Source organism: Tyto alba, unplaced genomic scaffold, assembly GCF_018691265.1.
Source record: "Tyto alba isolate M040663 unplaced genomic scaffold, T.alba_DEE_v4.0 Super-Scaffold_41, whole genome shotgun sequence".
Classification (NCBI taxonomy): domain Eukaryota; kingdom Metazoa; phylum Chordata; class Aves; order Strigiformes; family Tytonidae; genus Tyto; species Tyto alba.
The window spans coordinates 9,549,250-9,570,649 of NW_024881317.1; the positions used below are offsets into that span (position 1 = coordinate 9,549,250).

Below are 21,400 nucleotides of genomic sequence, written 5' to 3' on the forward strand. Positions count from 1 at the left end.
ATCATCACTCCCCACAGCTCCTTATGATTACTGCCAAGACCATGAAAGCGCTCCAAATAATGTTGTGGGGAATGCTGTGATACCCACATGCAATGCAGGTCATCTTCTGTTCATGCAACCTGGCATTTGGAAGACTTATTGCATCAGCAAAGACAGCCAAGAGTGAATAATCTTTACCAAAATAGCTGTAAAGCGATGTTAGCACTTCCATGCTGGTTGCACCAGCATTTTCTGGTGTTGATCCAAGATACTCAAAACAAAAAAAATTAGGGGCCTTTTTCCCATTAAGGGCTTTTGCCAGGTTTAGGGATCTGTCTACTTGGCTCACAATGTTGACGATAGTGGGTTCTTACCAATGGAAGATGTTTGCTTGGACTTTCTTTACTGAAATCTTTGTGTCCTCTTGCAATGCCTTCCTTAGGATAGTGTCAAGTTCCTCTGCTCATAAAAGACCAAAAATTTTAAAACCTGTTCACTGTTCCCCTGGGAAATGGAAACATGTTTTACCCATCCTCGGCTTCTTTGGCTTCCCTTGAGCTTCACAACTGCTCACTTTTTTTTTCCTCCTTCAAAACCCTCTACAAATTCAGCAGCTCACACCCTGGCAGCTCCTCCAGTCTTGGCCTGCTCCTCTTCACTATCCACAGATAAAATTCCTCTTTTATTTGGCTTGTTTCATCTCTCTGGAATCCTGTCCTCCCTTCCTATCTGCTTTGAGCTGCCAAGTCACTCATCATCCTTAAATCTCACCTTTAAAACCTTCTTTCATGGTATACTTTACAGCCGCCTGTGACATGAAGCGAGACTGTGAATAGCAACATGAAAATGTTCCATATAAAACCAAACTGTGGTGTATTGTCTCTGAGCCCCACAAAGAAGAAAAAAAAAAAAAACAAAACAACAACAACAAAAAAAACCAAAACCAAAACAAAACAAAAAAAAACAGAAGCAAGTCATGTGACATAGTGTAGATAACAAGAAAACCCCCAGCTGACTTTTTACAGGGCCTGTAAAGCGGGTGAGCGGTGAGAGGGCCGCGGGGGCTGTACAGACCCCACAGAGCCGCCCTGAGCCCACCCAAGCGCAACCCACTGACAGGAAACCTCTTCACGGGTCTGAAACCCCCGTGGGCAGTGGGGGGTGGCAACAGGCAGCCACGCAGGATTTTTCCAGCAAAATTAGTTTATTTGGGCGGCGGAGAGTGGACGACGACGAAAGGCTGGGAGACCGCGCGGTGCGAGGGGGCGATCTCCTCACGGGCTGCTCCGCAACGGCCGGCGGCAGGCCCCGGCCACCAGCCTGAGGGGAGCCGGCCCCCGCGCCGAGCCAGGCCCCGCGCCCGCCCCGCCCGGTGCCGGCGGTAGCTGCCCGCTCCCGCCCCTGCGTTCGCCTCGGGCCATTCGCGGCGCCGGGGGTGGTGGGGGAAAACACGGGACGGGCCGCTGTCCCTTTAAATAGCATTCTGTGGTTCACGTCGCCGCCGTCTCCTTATAATAATTAGTCGTGGGCCGTAGCACCGCCTCCTCCTCCTCGCGGCCTCCCTTCCTCGGCTCTGCCAATCAGCGCCCGCCCGCGTCACTCTCAGGGCAAGGAAACACGGAGAAAGGGGAAAAAAAAAGTTTGGTGAGGAGCGAGCGGGGCCAGGCGGGGCCGGGCGGGCGGCGGCGGGACGCGGCGGGCCCGGGGGCAGGTGAGCGGAGCGCGGCCGGGCCGGGGCCGGGGGCGGGCGGGCTGGGGGCCCCTTTCTGTGGCGGGGCAGGCGGGGCGGCGGCGCCCGGGCGTCTCTGGGGAGCGTAGGGGGTTGTGGTGGGGCTGAAGGGAAGGCTCACCCCCCCCCCCTCCACCACTCTCTACTCCGCCGACCCCCGCACCCGGCAGGCCCGGGGTGGCGGTGGGGCCGGGCCGGGCCCAGGGCCCCGGGGTTCTTTTTCTCCCTTTTTTGGTCGTTCCTTCCTCCTCCTCTCACCCTCCCCGTCGGGCAGCTCCTCGCTGCGTGCGCAGGAGCCATCCCAGGGCAGAGGTGTTTGTACTCGTGTCCTTGGGTGGAAGGGGAGAGGCGGCCGGCCGGGCCGCGGCGCGCCGCCAGCCCTGCGCCGCCGCTCCCCTCCCTCCCTGGCCCCGGAGTTATTTTAGTTTGGCTGGGAGAGGCCGGGGGGGGGGGGAGAGCCGGCGGGGCCGGCTTCCTCGGCCGGTGGGTCTCCCAGCTTCTGTGGGGGATGGGACTGGAACGAGCGGCGGTGCCCGGGGAGCGGGAGGGCTTCCCCGTCTCGCCGCCGTGCCGGGGCCTTCCCCCGGGCTGGGGCTGTTGGTGGCCGCTGCAGTCGGGGTGCCCGTCTGCGCCTCGGGTAAGTTCAGTGCAGCGGTTTTGGCCGGGTTGGGGACGGGAGTATTCAGGAAGCAACATGTAGTTTGGGTCGTGGCACCCTTCCAACTGAACCAAGGGTTTAAGCCTGCATAGGCTGTCATCCTTTTGCGTTTTATTGTACGAAAAGTTCTTTTTGTTGCTGCTCTTGCGTTCGCTGAGGAACCCTGCGATATTTAACCAAACTTACCTCCCTTTAGCCTCTGCAAAACGCCTGGACTGATAGATAAGAGGTGGAGGCATCCACCCTTGTTTCCCCAGGATGTTAGGATGGGGGAATCTTAAAAAATAAAAAGCACTAATTATCTTACTGCTGATAACAATGCCAACAGCAACAAAATATAGAAGCTTCCACAAATGCGCTGATGTAATGTGGAGACGTTCAGCAGAACCGACAGTGGTTGCTTCTCCCCCTGCACAGACCGACTTGAAGCTCACCGTTATGTTGTGAAGTCCATTCCTTCGGTGTTTGTCTAGACTTGTCCTACAATAGATGCCATTGCATGAGTTACGGGCTGTAAAGAGTGTGCTGAGTATTTTCATTCTTCTAAGGATCTGTGCTCGCATCTTAACTGTACCAGACAGTGTACACTGTAGAGAGAAGGGTGCAGCTTGATAAGGTGCCCCATGAACTTCAGGGGAAAAAAAATAAAGAAGAAACTGTTCTCTTCCTCCTCCTTCCAAGCAAATGGTTTTGTTTGATGTCATCTTAAATAATTTCTTTCATAGAGTGCTAATATTCTTCTGAACTGTGGATGATGGTAACTCAACAATTGAGGAAGCAAATATGTCAATTCCTTCCTCAGTCTCTTTCCTGTTTCGTCTTTAACTTTTATAGCTTTGCTCTTTGAATTCTGCCCGATTTGTTCATCTAGTGCTGAGGTACCTACACCTGTTCTTTATATTAATTATCACCTAACCTAGAACAAGGGGGCTGGCTTTTTTCTGATCCATCATATATTTGTTCAGGACAAAATAAGTGTGTTTTGGGAGGATTTTTGTTCTTTATGAAACTGAATGTTAAAGTCTGTGGCATAATTCCTTGGGTTTACCGCTTTTCAGATAGAGGAGAAGAAATTCTTCAGTACTGAAGAAATTATGTCCTCTATATATTTCATAGAATACCTGTTGAAATATTTTTTGGCTTACAAAACTATGAATCATATTAAAATAATAACATTAAAATAAGTTTACTTATCGACTAATCATGAATTTATGGCAAAAATGAGCAATATTGTATGTTACATAATATACTTTTAAGACTGTGATCTAAGAATGTAAGTTTACATTCCCACTTCTTGTTACTTTATGGCCTCAGATGGCACATTCAAAACCTTATACAAATAGCTTGAATGAGATAGTGGCAAGTTATCAGAAGGAGAGTAGCTTTAACACAAACTACTGAAAAGTTGCTATGGTTACAGATAAAGGTAATCCTTGTTTCTGTGAAAGCATGTCCTTTTGTAACAGCTATATTAATCAGTCTGATTTCTGAGAGAATTGTAAGTATACAAACTTCTGGCTCCATTTTCTTGGCAGCTAATAGCTATGCAGCTATTTTATTTTTTTAAATACTGAATGGGCTATGACTTGCATTCAAGATACTTGATTTAAGCTATAAAGAATATTCTAGATTACATATAAATGTACTTGGAGCATGCTGAATTCAGTGGAAACTGTAGTATACTTTTTTTTTTCCCCACCCACAAGATATCTGATGTCAAGGAGAGTCTTCTAAAATGTTTAGATCCTTTCTCAAGGACTCTGACTGAAGCAAGTGATGTGGCCATCCATCACTGGAGGCCTTGGTGGTACAGCTGTGCAAGATATAATTCCATGTCCCGATTTAAAAAAAGCAAACAACAAAACAAAACCAAACCAAGATGGCAACTGTTGAGAGTGATTGAGACTGGCTACGGATGTGCCATTTTATACACCAGGGGATAATGGGGTGGGGGGGAAGTGATTCTCTTAACGGCTTATTCCCTACATAGAAGGCAGCATTTGCAATTTAACATGTGGATGAACTTTAAGTCCTTAGGGTAGCTAAGCTTTGGGTGGTTTGAGATTGCCCTGGAAGTTTTAGCATCTGTTTTTCTGGTGCGTCTGTACTGCTGTCCAGACAACTAACCAGTTCTCTCTGATGAAGACCTAGTACTTACCCCGTGCACCTCTTTGTTGTTTCCAGATTTGATTATTGCAGTAGTACATCTTGGATTGAAAGCAGCAAGAGAAATCTCAAAGTTCTTCAAGATTACTGCAATCTCATCAGTCTGGTATGTTGTTCTATTTAGACTCCTGGCATAGCAAGTTGAAATCTTTGTATGCGAGGGCCTCCCTAGTTACTCCTAAGAATACTGAAGTTTATAGGATCTTGGCTTTTCATCAGCGACTTCATTCTCAGGAAGTAATATGCTACTAAGGACTGTGGAACTGTGTATTGATGGGGTTGTATAGAAGACTGCTTGTGGTAGTGGTGTTCATAGCAGGACAACGAACCTGCACTCCAGAGCCTTCAGTCAACATACACTCTGAACTTGTTTTCATCTTACCTTTGCGGCCTGGAAATTCCAGGTATATCTGCAGACTTTTAAAACTAAAGTCGGGTTGGAAAGGAGCTATTGCTGTTGACTTTCTAGAGACTGCACACTGATGTGTTGAAGAATGTATAAGAATATGAAAAGGAATGTTTATTTCATCACACAAGGAATCTTTTTCCCCCGTCCTTATGTAGACATGGCCATCATGAAGTTTATGTTGTTTAAGTTTGATTAAAAAAATATTACTAATGTCTCAAAATCATTTTTCAAATGCCAAAGTTCTGAAATTCCTATATTAATGTGTTTTTAAAATGGATCTATTTCCAAAAATAACTTGTACAGCAAGTATATGATAACTTGTTTATAAACAGGATTGTGGCATCTGAGGGTGTTAAAAGGAATGGGAAACTAAATATTACTTTTAAAACAATCTCTAAGAATAAAAAAGCTAAAAGAGCTATAAGTGGTTGAAAATAATGAAAAATTCAGCACATGCTGTAGTGCTGACATAATTGACAAACAGAGGGTAAAGTCCTTTTCTACAATGCAAGTTCAGTATGTGTGTGCAGCAGTTCAGTTGCTTTGCTACTTATTAACGTGGACAGGATCCAGGAGGTGAAAGTATGCAAGACTGAAAACAGGTGCAAAATTGTGAAGAAAGCTCTTGTGGTTCACACTGATCCGTTGGGAACTGGACAGCAAGTAACCATCTTCATCTAATCCCCGAACAGCCATCACTTGTGGCTTTTTATCACTACTATTCTGGTCTCTGAACTGGTGACTTAAAGATGAAAGGCACTGTTCTTGATCTCTTGAGCTGTCAAGTCCTCCAAACTTGCTGTCTTCTGTATGTATAAGATTATAGAACAAATGGCCTTTTAGCTGTTCCATGATTACAGTAGTCAAATGAGAGTCAGATGCTTTCTCTTGTTGCTGTCCTCAGTGCAGAGTTCGGTGGCAGCAAACTAAATCTCTTTTACACTGCTGTCAAAGCTTCCCTGCTTAATGTACTTGCAGCTGCAATCTGCTATTTTCGTTTTTTTCTGCACTGCTACAGATATTGTAAGAGTAGCAAAGGCATAACTTGAGTCTGGACCTTAAAATGGTGCCTCTGCATTTTCACCAAAATGTTTGTGTTTACAGGGAAAATTGGTGGTTTATGTGCAGAAACTGAGTTATAAATTAGGCTTTTTAATGTCTAGTTTCACTAGGTCTCCTTTAGCATCAGATAATAACTTGAACAGCAATTTTTTTTATGCCCGGATTCCCAACAACTAGATGAGATGTGTTAACCTATGATTTCTAGTCCAGTGAGGTAGGGTCAATGGTGAACGTAGTTTAGATAACCCCTCTTCACAGATTTTTTTTTTTTTTTTTTTTTTAATTTTTATGCTAGTTTTGTGGGTTTTATTTGTTTTTGCATGAGATGAGGTAAGCAAATCCAGGAGGTCAGTGCTGAATGGAGGAGAATCTGCTTTGCCATTGCCCTGATGTTCTGGGTAAGCCATGCTCTTGCTTATCAGAAGCTGGCCAAATTTCTGCCAGATCAGTGACTGGGAGGCAGATGGAAGGGTCTGATGAGCACCAGAGCTGGGCTGAGGAAGTTGGCCAGACTGTGTGACTGGGAGGGGAAAGGTGGGGAGAAAAAAGGATGAAACTTCTCCTTTGTAGTGATAAGGAGCTGCTAGTTGCCTGTGTAACAGAAGCATGAGCTGAAGTATGGGATGTTTGATAATAAAACTTACCTTTCGTCACTGTTGCAATTACAAGGTGGCTAGACTTCTGTGGTAGCATACAGAGCTGGAAAGTTTTGGGGTAGTGTGTTTGGTTTGGGTTGTTTTCTCCTCCCCTTTTGAAAGTACTCAAACAATAACACTGAATTTAGAGTTGTCATGTCCTCTTCTGGCACTAAGCAGTTTGGTGGGTAAGATTCATGACTTCTGCTGTGGTTTTTATGGGCTTAAAGTTAATGTGCTCTAAACTGAAGCTTTCCAAGATTGGTTACTGAGATACTTGGAGGACACTTTACTGGTGTATTTTATTTGCATGAACTATGTTCTTGGGTTTGATTGCTTAGATAGCATTTGGTCAAAAAGGTATCATGTAAGTATGGCCTCACAGTTATCCTCAGGGGACCTGATTAGCTTCTAGCAGTACTGACTCTTCAGGGGTGCTGAATTCAGGTGCAAGGGTTAAGGTCTGTTTTTTTCAGCTTATATTTTAGGTTCTGTAGGGGAAGTTACATAAATTTTGTTAATTCTGTTCTTGTCGTGTTTCATACTTACAACTGTACAAATTGCTGCTTTTCAGTCATATTCGGATTTGTGGTGTGATAGTTGGATCTAAAATAGATGGTAACACAAGATGTGCTATTTGTCTGTTTTAGAGGAATTAAACGTCCTTCCTGAAGGTGTTTTTTATACTCTTTTGGTGTATGTGTCACAGCTTAAGGGAGTACTTAGCTGTAAATATTTTCCTGATGTTGGGTGGTATTTGCAGTAAAGCAGTGTGCTGAACTGCCTTGGGTTTGATTAATCTGCATTAGGAAAGTTAAAACAGATACCCATTTTTCAGTATGGGCAGTAGGTGAAATAAGGGAAGGCACGCTGCTCCAGTACTGGCTAGAGGAAAGGGGGCAAGAACCAAGGAGGAGTTTTTTCTCTCTGCACAGTACAAAAACAATGAAACCGTGCTTATGTTGACAAGTGCTGTATCTTCCTCTAGCTTAATATTTTTAGTTATTTTACACTAACACATGAAAGTGTTTTCTGTAAGGCAACCTTGCTAACCAAGTAAGTCTTGTGTAACTGTGATGATACTCTGTGGGTGCAGGAGGGAACGCTGTCTGTGTCCTGGCTCTTCCCCACATTGTTCGGAATGGGGCAAGGGTTTTCTCAAACAAGGTGTCATATCTGCACTTGTGAAACATTTATTAAGCCTTGTTTTGTTTTTACTCTTCTTGCATGATCCAGGCTTTTCACTTGATAGATGGGTAGGGAACTGCATCAGTGTTTACACCAAGGAAAAAGAAACACTCTTAATCTAAACGACAGGTTTTTGACCGATGTTAAGACGAATCTGTGCTGTGAAAAACACTGTTGATTGTCAGAATGTGAACAATCTTGCAAATTTGTTCAGCCAAGTGAAGCCTGAATAAGCACAAAAAGTTTCTGGCAGAAGCCATGGTACCTTGTGAGATGGAGACAGTCACTTCCTGCGGAGCTCCTCTTCTGCTGACTCATGCTTTAAATTGGTAGAAGAGTCTTTGGAACTGGCAACCCAACGTATTTTTAGGCGGAGTTACTAATTTATATAGTGTGCCCGGCTCGCCAGGGTAACTCCAGTCACTCTTTAAGAGTGGATGGGCTCGAAAGCCACATCTAATTTTATCCTGTTAAGTAGAGCGAGCGGCAGCTGTGTCACTGCAGCGGGAGAAGCGTCTCCAGCCCGGGTGCCCTCCTCGCCTCCACCCTCCACCCATCCGGCCCGAGCGCCTCGTGCTGGGCAGGGCGGGCGCCCCCCGGGAGCGGGGCTTCCAGCAGGCTCGGCGGGAGGCGCAGGGGGGCCGCCGGCGGCCTGGCCGCCCGCTGCCGCTCGCCGGGGCACTCGCTGGAGCTCGCTCGGGGCGACGCGTCGCCGGAGGTGGTAGTTTGTCACAGCCGGGAGCGGGGTCCTGGCCCTTTAAGAACCAGCTTGCCCAGGGTGTCCTAACCTGCTCAGCCGAACCTGCTAGCAAGGAAAAGTTCTTTAAATAATGGATACGCCGCTCCACCAATGGGGGAGCGGAGCCTGGCTGACGGGGTGGGGCTCCCTCGCCGCGCCCAATAGGAGCGGGGGAGGCGGGGTTCCGCGTCAAGGCTAGGTTGCGCCGAAGTACAGCTTCAAGTGAAGTTAATCTGGGGTGAAGCAAACAGAAAATTGTGAAGATTTTGTTGGTAGGAATTTTCCGGTTCTAATCGCGTCGTGTGGCGTTATTTCGCCCTCTGGGGCAGTGAAGTTCATGTGCGTGGGGCTTTTTTTCATTGTTTCGTTTTCTAATGATGGCAGAATATTAACATTTATGCAGGGAAGCAGAACAAAAGGGCTCTTTATACAGGAAATAAGGTGTTGAGAGGCTCAAACTTGACCGAGTTTCTTTTATCATCAGTTGGCTTGCACAGGGTTTTTTTGCGTGGAAGGATCGAGTCGTTTCACCTTATTTTATGGAGAAATTTTAATTCTAAAATCGCGAGGATAATGCTGCTGTTTGAGTTACACAATGTTACAGGAAGAGAGCTCGAATTTAACTCTAACTTCTCTGATTCTGATGAGATTTGAGCTAACTAATTATGACAGCTGTTGTGGGATTATTCAGTGATAGCATTTGCTCTAAGTCATTTGTCTTAAATTGTCTTTTGTTGTATCACTGAAGACTGCTGTGCTGTTGTCTGTATATTTGTTCTTGATGAATGTCTCATAGGTCTTTAGCATTTAGAACAAAGATATGTAAAAATTATGTAAAACACTGAAATTTTTGTTTTTTAAAAATCAGTTTTAGAGAGTGTCTGGGTCTGTCATAGCTCTGATTACAAACACAGGCAGTAAAATTATGTATTCTTGCCCAGTGTTGCAGCTACTACCCTTCCAGCCAAAAAAAAAAAAAAGGGAGGGGGGGATGGGGATTTTTCTTCTTTGGAATTGGTTAGAATCTCTTTTGAATCCTGTATTGCCTGCTGGTAGCAGGTGTTTTCTTTGAGGGAAGATTCTTCTCAGTTTCTGTACTGGGCTTATCATCTATGTTATTTTTAGTCACGCTTTCTGCATCTGAAGGGGCTTCAGGAACAGGAAAAGTACAATTTGCCATGGGTGGCATGGGATAGGGTGAGAGGGAGGAGAGCAGGAAGTGGAGAGTCAGGAAGCAGGGAGTATCTAATGTGAATGAAGACTTTAATTGTCATCCTTTCTGTATCTTTGACAAGCATGTTAGATGAGGCCACATACAGAACAATGCTTTCAGAATGGTGAACATATTTTCTTACTTCCCTAAATATTTCCTGTTTTTTATAAAAAGACTTGTGTCTATATACAGCTGCTCCTGGGAATTGGAAAGAAATACTCATGGCACTAATACTTGTTGAGTCTAAGTTTGATGGGGTTTGTATGATTAGTCAGGATGATAGAAGAATGGATGTGAAAATTGAGCAACTATCTTCTAAATGACGGTGGAAAGCAATTGCGTAGGCCTTTACTGAATGTAAACAAGTATGATTATTAAAGTATACCTCATTATTTCAGTTTTACATTGAGCCATTTTGTTTTCTCCCAAAATGCTGGCTATGGATTACTTTTATATATATGTCATAGTGTCTTGACATGCTGGCATCTTGCCATGGTCCAGTGGCTTAGGTCTGAATTACTAATTCACTCTTGCTGTCTGTTTTTATCTGTTTATAGCATGTTTTAATGTTCTAGATTGTATTTAAACTCTGAAAATACTGCTTTCAAAGGAGCAGTGACTTTATATGGTCTTTTAGCTGAGAGGTGGGCCAGATCTCATGTATCATGGGAGATATTTAAGACTGGAATATGTAAGTGTTTAGGTACCTGGATTGTGATTTATTTATTCACTGTCGAGTGGTGCCAGGCCTAGGCTGAGTGGCTAGATGAGATATCTGAGGTGAGAGCAAGAAGAATTAGTTTGCTATAGTTTCTGTAAACTTATGAGTATGTGTATTAGACTTGCTTAAACAAAAGGGAATAAACTTAAGTATTTGTGTGCTATTAAATACTATGTTTAGCCAAAAGCTGGTTTTACTTAGAACAAGAAAAAAGCTGAATATATGAGGCAACTTGATTCATATTCCTTGATGAACAAGTAGCCATTCTTCTTGGGTCCTCTCTGCCCCCCAACTTAGTTAGGAAAGATGTATTATCTGGGACCAATTTTCCTGATTTATTCAACACAGAAGTGAAATTCTCAACTCTCTCACCACATGTATACAATTCTAATGCAGGCTGTTTGTAGAAAGCAAATCTGCCCTAAAGGATAAACATACCACTTTGCTGGCACAGCTGTACAACTTCTGTATTCAGGCTACAGCAAATGTTTCTTGCCTGCATTCAAAGCCGTCGCTGGCAGGACCTGTGTTGTCCCTGCACAACGATTGGTTGTTCCAGCATTTCTTGTTCATAAAACCTTCTCCTGCACATGCTCCATCTGCAGATCTTAAACACTGTGAATGTGTTGTGTGCTGTGGGATTTATGTGTCTGCTTCTTGTGCCAGGATGGAATACACATATCCGATGTGAATGAGATTCTTAAAAGTGATTGTAAACCTGTGTACAAAATGCAGGACCACATTTTACGTCCCCTGTTTGAGGCAGAAGGGACATGTGCTCTACGGTCTACCAACTGCTAGTGGCACTTCCCAGTGTTGTGAAGTGGGTGGCCCACCATGTGCTGGGATGGTAACCCTGTGCTCTGGTTCTGTTTAATACTACGAGAAGACTGCACACCTCGTGGGATGATCTCTGTAAAACAGAGGGCAGACATCCATCCTGTGAACAGTGACGTGGGCTTCAGATCCCTACTTGAGTGCCCTGTGCTATGCGTGCAGGGGCCTGCTGCCACTTCCAGCAGAGTGGCTTGTGTGAGCACTGGAGGCAAAGTCAACTAGACAAGCTTAAATTGTTTTAAATTAGTGGCTCGAGCCAACCCAACTGGCTCTTTTTCCCTTCCCTTCTCTTCTTCCCCCTATTTCCCAAGTGGTTTAGTGATCATTTCTGCTAATTGCTGTGTGTCCAAGGCAGAAGGGAGTGTGAGAGAGGAATAATGTAATCTTAGAGAGTTTCAGCTATTTCCAAAGAGGGACCTTTGCCTGTAGTTTTAGAGATGGGGTTAGGCTGTTAACTACTAGCTTCTAGGAAAGATGTGGTGAAGGGGTGAGCTAAGGAGCCGTTGATCATTACAGCTGTGCAGTCGCAGGGAAGGTTGGTACTGGAGGGACAGCCCTCTCATGCAGATACAAGGACTCCTCAGGGAGATAGTTGGCCTCCTGTGGTGTGGAGCTCTGTCTGGGTGGGGCAGATGATCTGGCCAGTCATGTTTACACTGTAATAAGGTTTTGTGAAAATAAGCAGTTAATTACACATGACCTACAAAGGAATAAAAATAGCTTGGATCTGTTATTGCTTTAAAATCCATTTGAGGCATGAAACGTTGGGGGATTTTTAAACCTGCTTATTTTTTTTTTACCTTTAGAAATATCAGGAACATTAAGTCCTTCTTCCCTGTTCTTGTTGGATGTCTCAGATGTGTCATAAGCTTCTCAGCCCTTAATTGAAGGGGTGGGGTGATATATTTTTAACAGATCCCTTCTTCCAACTGTGTTTATAGGGCTTTTGAGCTAAATAGAGATTAGCAAAACCAAAGCTTTGACAGTGCAAAAATTGCTGCTTCTTCATCAAATTGTGTTTTCCTGCTTGTTCTCCAGTTGTTGACAGAAACAGATTTTTTTTTTTTTTTTCATTTGAGAAGCAACTTTTTTGGCTATCAAATTATGCATTAAGAGATAAACTGAGTTAAATTCCAACTTGATCCATCTTCTGCTCCATTTAGATCAACTTAAGACAATCTTTTGAGTGTTACTTAGACAAATGAACACTCGCATTTGAGTATTTCCTAAAAATAACTCCTTTTTAAGCAGCAGTTTTATTAAACATACAGCTCTTCCTTTAACTTAATGGTTCATCAGTCTTGCAGAAGTTGAAACTGTCTCCATGCTGAAGACCACCCCTGCTCAGCCATTTTGCCTTGTCAGGATGTATTTGTATCGCAGGACTCTCACCTTTAGGATATGGTATTTGTCAATCTGAAATGTAATAATCCTGTATCTGAAGAACTGAACTATAAATAAACAGTGTGGCTGACTTGGCAGGCCCCAGCAACCACCTGAACAATTTAACTAGCCCAGGGTTTAAGACAACACTGCACTGATGTGTCCTGTGATTCATGATGCTAATGCATTTTTATCTATGTGAAGGATTAAAATAACAAATATAAACTTAATAATCAAATTGGAGTGGGAGCTTAATACCAGTATTTTTGAGGACAGGAGTGAGGTGCTTTCAGCTAGTCTAAATGTTTTGCATTAGATGTGGGTTTTTTTTAAACAAGGACTAAAGTTTTCACCATTAGCATGAACAAGACAGGAGGCTAGACAGTTTGTGTGTGTTGCCATTGAATATAATTGGGCTGATGAAATCAGCATTTTGCATGGGGCAGGCAGATATTTTCCACTTAAGTTTTTAAATTGTGTTTGGAGGTGAGAGGCAAAAAGAGAGAACCACTGATTCTACAGGCAAAAATGTAGATTTTCTGTACCTGAATTGGACATATTCATGCCTTTATATACAAAAAGCTATCTTTGAGTTAGATTGTCAGAAGAAAGCATTTAACGAGTTGTTGTTGTGGTGTTTTTGAGGATGGGGTGGCAAGGGAGATAGGAGACTGCAAAGGATAAAATTTACTACCTCCTGTATGAATTTAAGGTGGTTTTCTAAAATCATATATAGAATCAAGACCTTAATGCAATGTGATATTATCATGTAGCAGAATGTTTTCTGTGCAACAGAATGACCTTGCGTTGGAATCTGCACCATTATCAAGGTGGGGGCAAAAGAAGTAGCTATGTTTTGAGCGTTAAGTGTTTGGAGATTGTTCTTCCTGCCTGGCTCCTACAGAATCAGGTAAGAAGCTTACAAGGTAGCTTTTATTGCTGAAACAGGGGAGTTTTCTAAGTGAACCTCACCAGACTTCTTATGTTGGGATTATGCTATCTGAGTATCATGCTTGTATGACATACTGTTGAATACTGATGTTAAGTCCTTGAATAAAGTGATTTTGTAGGTATTAGTTAGAATTAGTTATGAGACAAGTGTTATTGCCTTGGTAATTGTAAAGTAATTATAGTGATCTGTGATACCAAAACCATTTGATCACTAACTTACAAAAAAGAAAAAAATAAATTGTGGCAATATGGAAGGACTTACCTGGAACTTTTTTTAGGGAAGAGACTTTAGAATTGTTCAATGGGATTGTTTTGAATATCAGTGCATTTTCATGGGATTTGTTTAAAGTATCCTGGGAGAAGAGGAAGGTAGCATTATAACAATAGGTCAAGGTAAGTGTATTATTAGTTACATAAAAAACAAATTGTCAGCTGAGTGTGACAAACCATGCAGGGGCTGATACCAGTGCTGAGATCAAGGAGTGTTTGAGTCGTTGTGGACTGGCCTGGCAGCCGTGCATGAGATTTTTGCCATCCCAGTAAGTCTAGTCAAACTGTACTTAGTGCTCTGATTGCGATTTAAAATTCCTACACGTATCAGTGGAGTAATTGACTGGCTTTAAAAAATGTTTTGGAAAACAACAACAACAAAAAGTAATTTCACACTCTGGTCACGTGGTTGATTGTGCTGCCTTACTGCATTTGCCTTTCTCTAGCTTTGCGTCTGTGCAACTTTTGACTGTTATCTATGGTCTCTCTTACTGCAAGAACTAGCTTGTTATTTTGCAAAGTCATAATGTGACTGTGACCCATGGTCTTAAGTTTATACCTAGTCATCCCGTATATAAATAAATCCCTGATTAATTGCTACCAACTTATGCTTCTATCTCCTACCTCAGATCCCTCACCGCACAGTCAGAATGCTTGAAATGTCAGTCTGCTCTATTGAGGAATACCTCTGTCCTTGCTGCAGCTCTTGACACCTTAATTTCTCAGACTGTCAAGGCATGAGATGAAGAATTTATTGAAACTTCTGTGTATGACTTGATAGCTCTATCTGGTGAATTTACACAGGGTGGATATACAGTGTAAAATACGTGTTGCAGTGTTCCTGGATTTACTTAAGCAGCATCAAGGTAGTTGTTAAAATGGGTAAGTCTTCTCTTGAAACCCAGGGTTATGGTTTAAAATTAGTGATTTTTTAATGTAAAGGATACAAATATTCTTCAACAGTAGCATGGGGTTTTTTGCCTTCACAAAAGGAGTATGACACGAGATTTCTGGAGGACAGTGTTAAGGCATTGGGCTTTTGTTTTTCAAGCCGCAGCGAGGACGTGGTACTTGTGGAATGAGCCTAGGATAATGCAGCAGCTGAAGCTGCAGTGCCTGTAAAGGTATCTTTAGGCCAAGCTGAAGGTCATTGGTCTTGCTGATGTCCCTCTTGTTTCTGATCTTATACCATAATAAAAGGGAATATATTGTGCTCTTCCATTGTTTCTTGATAGAAGTCCTGTTGGCCAGTGTTTGTGAATGAAAGGGAATGAGCATTGTGATAAAGCCACACCTTGTTGACAGTTGAGGTTCAATACCTTGTGAGCAGATTTTGTTCTCTCTTCATCCATTATGAGGAGTGATACAGGCTTTAATACACAAAGGAAAATAATTGGAGAGATCTGGCTTGCATTTTCTATGTTTGTCTACTCCTTTATATCATGAATTTTTCCTTCCTTTAGGAAATGCTGTCATTCTGTCATGTGTCAATCTGTTCTCTGGCAGAATACAATCACTGTGGCAAGAGGATAAAAAGACAAGTCAGATGTACTTAGAGGTATTGTTCAAAATGCTTCTAAAAATGCAAATTTCTGTTTATGTGGCTTGAGGAAAAAGGGGGAATCCCATGGCACTACTTAACTTGGTCCTTTTGGATGCAAGTCCCTCCCTTAAAACCATTTATGGCTGTATTGTTCTATGTAGAATTATAGAAAGAACTCTGTACAAAGGTACCATCATAATAAATGGGGAGACAGTGGCATCCAGCCATGCTATTTTTAGGCTATTGTGCTCTTAACTTGCTGATCTAAGTGTTCTGGACAGTAAGTGGGGGAGACATTGTACTAGAAATGCATGCTCACATAGCTGAATCTTGTCTGAAAACAGAATGAATAGCAAATGTGGTTATCAGAAAGGTAGTTTACAGAGTTCTGCCTGGAGTGTTAGTAGGTGAAAAGGATGCCCTGGTGATTAAAGCACAGTGTTTGCAGTGCAGACTTTTATTCAAAAGCTGTCATCTCTGGCTTTCTTGTCAGTTGAGAAACTGAAATACGTGCAGTCTGTTCTGTATGGGCTTAGGAAAGAAGTGTAAAAAAAAAAAAACAAAACCTCTTTTCTGTTCCATGATGGCAGTGGGAAAAAATGCCAGTTGTCCTCAATCAAGTTTCTACCAATAGTTTTTAAGCCTTTCCTAAACAAACAGTGTAATGACCTCTCCATCTGATCAAGTGGTGTAGTTTTGGAAACCTTCAGAAAGGGGCGTCTCACACTGCAAATTTCTGATCATTCCTTAGCCCCTTACCTATGAATCTGACACTGTCTTGGATAGGTAAGTCTGACACAAGGCAACTCTTACTTAATTTTCACTCTGACTTCTTGGAGATGCGTGCATTTTTTGTTGATTTATACTATGAGTGAGGCTGTGCCTTAGAGTTCAGTTTTGATATTAATAAGGTAGTTTCATCTTCCTCTTGCAGTGCACTGTTAACCTTGACTCTTCTGGCACAGAGCTGTAGAGCTGGACCATAAACCAGATATAAGAACCAATCCAAGCTTTTGAAGAATGAAGTTCTCAAGGTAGATCAGTTCCTGGCCCAGCAACACTGTAGAAGAAGTATCTAAAGCCCCAAATTACCTATGTCATGAAACCATTGCAGTGGTTGCATATGTGTTAGTTGCACTTGGACATTTACATGTTGCAGTGTTTCAGGCTGTGTAAGGTGACAGTTGAGAGGAAACTAAGGAAAGACGCAAAACTTCATGCTGTGACCAGTTGGTATATTCATATATTCGGTGAAACTTGACAGTCTATTAAAAATATCAGTTGCTTGGCATGGTGGCTGCTGATCAACTGTATATTTTCATATGCTTTGTGCAGAGTGATAGGTTTTAGTATTTAGACATCCAGTAACTTTTTTGGGGATCGTGTAACCTGTCTGCCTCAGTAATTGAAATCATAATTAAGGAGAAAAAAACCAAACCAAAAACCAACAACAAACCCCCCTAGAATAGCATTAGGGTTAAGACAAAGTAGCACCTTTGAGTCCCTTGGCTAAATTTAAATGCATTGCAAAAGATGAGGAATGCAGCTTTGCCACAGGGAACATCATACTTATACCTCTTCTGCTGAAAACTTGTCCTTAAATACCCTCTTTGTTTGGTCAGGCTTTAGCTTTAGGTTGAGTTCCCCATCAAACCACAGTAAGGGTATTGTATAATTTTGAACACTTAAATTAGACATAGTGCATAATTCTAAATAGAGCAACACATCATGCATGATAATCACAGTGTTCTTGGAAGTTAAGTTGAATTCAAGATGCCCTAGCCAAAAATGATGACGATGATAGTTTTATTTATTAGCAGCTAGGAACCCTGATATTAGAGCAGGACCTCCCTTAGCATTAGGCCTACGTAGCACTGTAGCATTATAAGCTAATTAAAATTCTACATAGTGCTGTTTACAAAAACAAATTATAACGTGTTTTGTGCTTACTGTCAGTTCTCAGCAACAGGTGTTTTGTTAACAAGAAGCTGTCTATTTTGGGAACTCGTGTTAAAGCGGCTTTTATCTCTTCTGGGTTTGATATGCTTAAAATAAGTGAAACATGCTGTATTGAGAGAAGATTACTTATTCACTGAAGCTCAAAAGAAGCGATTACTGAATCTATATTCTTTCAGTAATTATGTGGGTAATCTTATAAGTGTTTGAATCCTTATATTTTTCATCAGTTTGTAAAGCCAAACCTGTTTTAAAATACAGCATCAAAGATAGTTTATGGAGTTGCCCTCCTGCATCCCTTAAACTTTGGTCTGGTATTTGAAGGGAATGTGGGGAATGTTAGAATCTCCTGATTCTAATTTTACACAACCTATGATTTCTGAAATGGCTGACTTCAATGTATGATGCCAAAGAAAGCAGAATGTAGCCTTGTCTTGTCTGCTTCAGAGTAGCTTTCTTTTACAGAGCATTTTAAAAGAAGGCATTTCTGTAATCTGACAGATTTCAAGTAAACTCTACATTTATAGGGCTCTGTAGAAATACGGAGAGCAATTTGAGGATTCCTGCAGTCTTTGGCTTAGGCACCTTAATGCCAAAGTACAGCCATGAAGCAGCACAAACTCTAGAAGAAAGAAAAGGACTCCTGAGGCAGCATCTGCAACTAGTTCAGCTTGATGCCGGTTCAGCTACACATGATGGAAACTGTGGTTTGTGCGAGTTGACGTAGCAGACTGCTGACAAGCAATTACCGAGATGGTTTGATTTTGCTAATGTTTGTAACTCCTGATTTTTTTATTCCTCTTGAGCAGAGACACCAGAGCAAGCACTCCCTAAAAGTATGCTCTTCTATTAGTAGTTGTGTGTTCTGTCACAAGTGTAACTTCATGTAAGGTTTCTGTGGCTGTCTTGTCAGAGACAGCCATCTTCCAAAAATGGACCTGTCAACCCTATTTGCCTCTAGCCTTAAGTCTTGGGTGATCTGGGTAGGCTAAACTGAGTGAGTACAACCTCACATTTTGGGAGAAAAATGCTTCGGTGACTCCTCTGGCTTGTGTATGAACATACAGTGCTTTGGGTAGGACAGCATGACCAGTGTGGCGGCTGGCCAGTGTCCTCTCTGCATTCCTCATATCCCTCTTGGACTTCTCTCACCATGACTCTCCCAGAGATACCAGTACAAAAACAGCTTCCCAAAACACGACATGCTCTTTTCTCACGTTCACTTTTCTTGGTCTGTAATTCACTCAGAAATTGACTTTATTTTGTACAGAACAGCTGTACTTAGTGTTGCTCTCAGTGCTTTTAATGTTTAACTAGTTATCTTTACTGAAGGTCACTGTTGTGTTTTGCTGTAAACAAGCCTGTCCATCTCCAAGGGGTTATTTGATGTTTTTTCTCCTGAATCCAAGAAGTGACTTTGGTGTGTGTGGGTTTTGGGTTTGTTTGTTTGTTTGTTTGTTTGTTTGTTTTCTCACTTGCATTCAGGTTGAGTTCTCCAAAAGGCAGGTTTGTCAGTGTAGATTTTCTGATGGTCATCACTGGAGACAGAAACTTCGAACATGCTAGTGATGTTCTTTTTGAAAGTATCTTTGTATTTCTCTGGGTTGGAGTTTCCTGGATTAACTGGGGTTGCCTACAAATGTATTGTGTTGCTGGGGAATTAACAAATAAGAGGCTATTAAGTTTTCTGAGAGAAAAAGTGATGTTTTGAATTTTACAAGGTTTGGGTACTGTCATATACAAGGGCCTAGTTCTAGTGGTACTGCAGTGTTAGCCTTTAGCAACTAACAAGTCTAAATGTACATATTTAAATATACTAACAATGATAATCCTTGGCATCTTGAGTTGTATTTTGCTGCTTTAGGGTCAAATTGAAATACATGATAAATGGGAGGAAAATTCTTGAAGGCTTTATACAGAGTGCTGCATTTAATCTTTTGGGTGCCACAGCAGTTACCAGATGCTCCAGCATAAAGTAGTTCCCGCAAAAACCCCACCATCACATAGTAAAAGCTGGTACCTCTGTGTTGGCTTTCTGGAATTCCAACACTTTCATGAAACTCCATTTGTCTGTACTCTGCCTCTTTGAAATCCCATGTAAACAAAATGTGATTCCTCCTACTAGTCAATAAAATGTACCTGTTGCATTGATCATTACTACTTTAGTATTACTCTTCAGTAGAGTAGTGAACTTCGTGGTACAGTGACTATACTAAAAAGTTTGGAAATTAAATAAGAAATACTTGCTTATACTTCTGGTTTTTGTTTGTAGAGTTTAGGTGGTCACTACAAGTAATTTGATGCATTTGCATGAGGTGAAAGAGAGTTTCTGAGGTACCCTGTTTTACAACAGTTAATCTTTGGTTCTAGTAATCCGTACTTTGCAAAGGTTGAGTGTGGCCACAAGTAGTAATTAGTTTCAAAGTAACATCTATTAATAGTGTATGCAGACAGGCATAGAAAGCTGAATCCTTATTATTAGTGATCTTCTTGATACCAGTATAGAATCTGTGCCTCTTTGTTCTTGCCTAGTAAGAGCAAAGGGGTGATAGTGAAATGTTCTCTTGTTCCTCGTGTAACCTTGAGTACAAGAGCAGACAGCTGTAGTTAGCAATATGCGTGCTTTAACACTAGAGGCTTTGTCTATACCAAGTGTTCCTCGGTTGTATAATGATGTAACATTGGTAGTATGATATTGTGGCTTAAATTAGTTATGAAAGTTGCTAATGTTCCTTCTCTTACTAAGACCTGAGCTCTCATATATGTGGCTCTTTTTTTCCACAAGTGTGATTCTTTCATAATCTTTTTACCATCTTAAATCCATGATTTACACTGTACAGGGAATGTAGCTTTCTTGAGGGTCCAAATTTTATTTATATTTTAATTCTTGTGCTGAAGGATTTAAACTTTTTGACTACTTAGAATTAGAAGTGAAGAAAAGACTACTGTTACTCTTTCCATCTTTTTGTAAAGTTTCTGCTAGAAGTGTCTAATAAGTGCTTGATTTAGCCTAAAATAAGCCTATCCATGAAACAAAAATAAAAAGCTGTTCAACAGGAATAGACTAGAACATAAGTAGATATTGGATGACTTGTCAAGTGAGTTGAGAGAACATCTTATGTAAGTCTTTGGTCACTAGTTTGAATATTTTGGTTTTGATATTGTCATATAAATTCTACTTCAGTAGTTCAAATTGCAACTTAAAACTGTATTTAGTTGCGAGCAGGAAGAAAACCAGAGATCTACTGGAATGATTTGAAAGCTTTAAAATGCACAGATTCTTTTGGTGCTGAGGAAGTTGGATCACTCCTGTGTTTTGAAAAATGCAGCAGCTGTGTGTTCTGCTGCTACAGGAACAAAGAGGTCACTGCCCTTACAGATCTGCTTGCATAGTTGGTCCTTAACCATATTCACTTTTTTAACTCAAAGCATTCTGATGAAATGGGGTCAGAGTGTAACTACACATGTAGCTATGCTGGCAAATCTGAACCAGCTGTAGTGTTTTAGCCAGGGTGGGCTGGAGATGAAATGAGATGTCTGACTGCAACCAGCAAGCGGGGCTGAACTGTAATGACTTAGGCCCCTATTCAAATCTGCCAGTTCTTGGCTCCATAGCAAGTTGCTGGGACATGGTAATGCCTTAAAGCAGCTACAAATGACTGCTCAGTGAATGTAAATTGGGGCCTTTTGGGAGAGAGCAATGGAGTAAAAAGAAAACAGGACTGTTCTGTAACTTGCTATTAATTTGTGAGCCTAGTGCTTTATATCGTGAGCATTGTCCTGCGACCAGCAGGACACCTGAGCAACTGTGTATCTGCAAGTTCTGCTATGAAGTGGTATCCTTGAATTCAGACACTGCTTTGATAACTTCTGCAGCAAGACTCAACAGAGCTCTGCTCTTAGGCCTTTATTTGCCATTTGTTTTGATAAGCCTGTAGAGGAATGCAGTTCATATTTATTG

General features: G+C 42.0%; 1 protein-coding gene across 9 annotated transcripts in view; it reads left to right on the forward strand.

Annotated features, from left to right (window-relative positions):
- The first annotated feature begins 1,602 nt into the window (after nucleotides 1-1,602).
- The window catches only part of ZFAND6 (zinc finger AN1-type containing 6), a 38,204-nt gene continuing 18,406 nt past the window's right edge, over nucleotides 1,603-21,400 (forward strand). The window contains exons 1-2 of one of the 9 annotated variants that reach the window (XM_042803940.1): nucleotides 1,603-1,623; nucleotides 4,551-4,638. Coding sequence is in view for 1 of the 9 variants with exons in the window: in XM_032982997.2 (XP_032838888.1) it covers nucleotides 8,903-8,904 (2 nt within the window). In the remaining 8 variants the exon portion in view is untranslated. Of the gene's footprint in view, nucleotides 1,624-1,647; nucleotides 1,691-2,213; nucleotides 2,346-4,550; nucleotides 4,639-8,759; nucleotides 8,905-13,514; nucleotides 13,630-21,400 lie in introns of those variants that run through there. The other 8 variants (XM_042803941.1, XM_032983002.2, XM_042803939.1 and 5 more) reach the window with 8 other exon arrangements.